General features: G+C 49.6%; 1 protein-coding gene across 1 annotated transcript in view; it reads left to right on the top strand.

Moving 5' to 3' along the window:
- The window catches only part of KDM4C (lysine (K)-specific demethylase 4C), a 311,865-nt gene that overhangs the window by 47,479 nt on the left and 260,447 nt on the right, over positions 1–3,939 (top strand). Inside the window, exons 2-3 of the mRNA XM_006881356.1 lie at positions 1,764–1,924; positions 3,106–3,285. Coding sequence (XP_006881418.1) covers positions 1,781–1,924; positions 3,106–3,285 — 324 coding nt within the window. The 5' untranslated portion in view covers positions 1,764–1,780. The remainder of the gene's footprint in view (positions 1–1,763; positions 1,925–3,105; positions 3,286–3,939) is intronic.

Here is a 3,939-nt window from a genome sequence, read left to right as displayed (position 1 = left end):
TGGAGTCAAGGATTCTGAAGCTTCGTCTGACATATTTTGGGCATGTTGCAAGGAGGGACTGGTCCTTGGAGAGGGACATCATGTTTGGCAGAGTGGAGGGATGGCGAAGGAGAGGAAGACCTTTGATGAGATGGCTCGATTCTGTGACTAGAGAGGTGGGAATAAGTGCTTTTGAGATGGTTAGGTTGGCACAGGATAGAAGAGCGGGTCGCTATGAGTCACAAGCAACTCGATGGCACATAACAACAACAAACAACCATTTAAAGTTTCAGGATGCTCCTAGGCTGACTTGTAGAAGCAGGTTTGGGCGGACAGTGACGGATGCAGGGGCAGCTCTGGCTGGCAATCGGCAGACTAGGCCGCGGATGGATTTGATTCCCGTTGCTCTTGACCTGTGTCACGGACGCCCGTCTTCATTTCTTCTCCTGACAGTTTTCCTAGAGTGTTGAGAGGCCCAGTATTGACCCTACTGTCTCTCACTTCTGTTACAAAGTCCCATCTCTCCATGGTCTGACCTCCTCTCTGTGCTCTTGGCTGGCGTAAGCCTTCATCCTAAGATGCCTCCTTGTTCATCTTTCTCTGTGCCCACAGCAGCCAGTGTGTGACCCCGCCCGCTTTGGCTTCCACCTTCTGGAAGGGTGAGCTGAGTGAGCAGCGCTCTTGCCTTGAATGGATGATACAATTCCAATAACTGAGAGGAAGACCCTCAACCAGGTGGATCGACACAGTGTCTGAGCAGTGTGCTTGAGGGTGTGGGAGATTGTGAGGCTGGCGCAGGACAGGACTGTTCAGGTCTGTTGTTGATTGGGTCTCTGTGAGGCGTACTCATCTTTGATGGCACCTAACATCAACGAGGGGAAGGAGATGCCCACGACTCCATCTATCCCACTGAGGCAAGGCGAGCTCCTTGCCTCCCCAGCCTCCTCTCTCTCTCTCCTCTGCTTCTCCAGCTCCGCTCACATTCTCTTCCCTGCTGTTACCTCATACCCTTACCTTCTCCTGTCTGTGATTTGCTCACTCCCTCAGGCTTCTGCTCAGATGACTTTGAGCCTTGGTGGCACAGTAGTCAAGGTAACTAACTGAAACACTGTTGGTTTAAACCCACCGGTTGGTCAGGAGGAGAAAGATAGGACAGCCTCCTATACAGAAACAGTGGGAACCTGGGTAGGGGCGGCTGCACTCTGCCCTACAGGCTTGCTTTGAGTCGGAAGTGATGTGGTGACAGTGTTTATTTCCTGGACTGCCGCATCTGAATGCAGCGAGTTTATTTCCTGCACTGCTGCATCTGAACGCACTGTGGAATCACTCCCCTCTCTTGCTCGCTGCCTCCTGACCTTGGTTTCTCCTTAAGAACATTGACTGTCTTTGTTTCATTCTCTTCTGAATGGCCAGCCAGTTGTTACCGTACTTGGATTTGTGGTGACCCCCAGTAGTTCGGAACAATGCTCCATGGGCTTTCTTAAACTTCTCCTGTGATTTGAGTGTAAGTTCACACAGAGCTGACCGCCTTTCCATCCCAGCATTCATATGTGCTCTATTTTGTGAAATGGACCACGATTCCGGCTCTGCCTGCATCACAGCAGTACGCAGCCGTCCCGTGGATGGTCCTGGCTGTGCATACAGTGTCCCGACTGGGACTGAACCCCGATATCCCACACGGATGGCGGCAGCTCTTCCGCTGAGCCACCATTCCCCCCCCCCCCAACTGACCCATGCCCATGTAGGACTTGGGTGCTGATGACAGCGTCGTCTTCTCCACAGAGACTGACTGACCACCATCATGGAGGAAGCAGAGGTGGAGAGTCTGCTGAACCCCAGCTGTAAGATCATGACCTTCAGGCCCACCATGGAGGAGTTCAAGGACTTCAACAAATACCTTGTGTACATGGAGTCGAAAGGCGCCCACCGGGCGGGCCTGGCCAAGGTAATTAAACTGAAAAAATGATCACTTGAGCTCAAAAGCGTTCTCTTTGGCTTTTCTGATATAGAAAATGATCTTTTCCAAAATGCACCCACGTGTGTCAAGTCACAGCTGACTCATAGCTGACCCTTGGGCAGGTTTTCAGAGGCTGTAACTGGCACCGGAAGAGATAGCTCATCTTTCTTCCTCGGAGCTGCGGGTGGCTTTGAACCACTGCAGTGGTGCCCCCCGAGGCCTGCACCAACACAGCTCTCTCCCTCTTTTCATGACTACACACAGCACGTAGAGCTTTAGCGAGCAGTCATTGAAGGCTAGACTTCTTTGGATTGAGGGGAGAGATGTGATCTATGATCCTTTAGCAGAATTCTCTTACGGAGTGGCATGAGCGTCCACATAATGGCTCACGGTGAATTCTGGTATTACACTTGGCAGTTATGAGGTAACTACTTAGTAAGCCTGTCAAGCCATTAAGGATATTCCTTTAAAATGATTGATTATTTTCTCACTGTTTTAAATGTAAATATTGCCACATTAAGACCAAAAAAGGGAGTTCTTGTGGCCTCGTGGTCAGGAGCTGCGCTGCTGGCCTAACATCAGATGCTTCTAATCCACCAGCTGCGCAAAGGAAGGGAAGAAGGACTGTCTCCTCGCGCGGGATTACAGCCACAGAAAACCTGCTGGAGGGTCACCCGTGAGTCAGTTCTGACAGGACAGCACCTAACAACAGCTACGGCCAAGATAGGAATCAGGTGGAATCAAAATTTAATGACAGTAAAAAGGAAGAAAGATTAATTTCCTGGCATTGTGAATGAGATCATGAAGTACAACTTTTTTTAAGTCTTTAGGCATCGGCGTATTATTTTACTTTTGCATGTGTATCAGGTTTATCTTTAAAAATGGGATGGTAATCGTTCCAACTTCTTAGAGAGCGTCAGAGCGGAACGCATGCATTAACCCTAGTGCACGTGATGGGTGCCACAGATGCGCTTTAGATGATCATGCCGCGGGCGGGGGTCTGGGAGGATGCCAGTTTTCAGTATTTGAGTCTTTGTGGTTCCCTTTACGCCTCTGTCACGGAGATGCTGAGAAGTCTTCCTCACTTGCGATCTGCTGGAATGTGAAAGCTGGATCAACCACCTGGAATGTTCTCAGGGTAACATTTTAAGACATGGGTTTATTTGCAGGTGATTCCCCCAGAAGGCTGGACACCCAGGAAGTCCTACCATGACATCGATGATCTGCTGATCCCAGCTCCGATCCAGCAGATGGTGACCGGGCAGTCGGGGCTTTTCACTCAGTACAACATCCAGAAGAAGGCCATGACCGTGCGGGAGTTCCGGGACCTGGCCAACAGTAGCAAGTGCGTGATGTGGCCTGGGGGTTTCCCTTTCTTGCTAAGTTGGGTGGGAACTTGGTAAGAAACCAGGTTGACAGAAGAATTTCACTGTTTCTGTTTGCTTGTTCTTTGGATGGTTGCCCTGTTTACATCTAGTTCACTGTCAGTGACATTGTTCCTCATTTTATGAGATCTCTTTCATAATGCCTATAAAAGAATCTCTCTCTTTTCATTGGCGTGAAAGTTTGTTGTTGTTTTTTAAATACATGGCAGTTTTTAGGAGCTCTGGTGGCCTAGTTGTAATAAGCTGTGTTGCAGTTTCAAAGGAACATGGTTTGAATCCACCATCAGTTCTGTGGGAGAAGGATGGGCAGTCTCTTCCCATGACATTAAACTGCCTCTGAAAACCCGCTGGAAGGTCAGCTGTGAGCCAGTTCTGATTCAAAGGCACATAGCATCCACCAGATGCTCCGCGGGAGAAAGAGGGGCCATCTCCTCCTGTGCCAGTTGGGTCCAGTTCAATGGTAAACCCCGCCCCAGACACACCACACAACGAGGCAGTTTTTTTTTTATCTCATTGTGGCAATATTCAATTTTAAAATTACGGGAAAAGGGCTTGGATCAGGCGACAGCAAGGTTGTATCGCTCAGCCATGGCCAAAATCAAGGCTCAGGACCTTCGC

Source organism: Elephantulus edwardii, unplaced genomic scaffold, assembly GCF_000299155.1.
Source record: "Elephantulus edwardii isolate Elephantulus edwardi_28Jun2011 unplaced genomic scaffold, EleEdw1.0 scaffold00014, whole genome shotgun sequence".
Lineage (NCBI taxonomy): Eukaryota > Metazoa > Chordata > Mammalia > Macroscelidea > Macroscelididae > Elephantulus > Elephantulus edwardii.
This window is presented reverse-complemented; position numbering and strand designations above follow the sequence as displayed.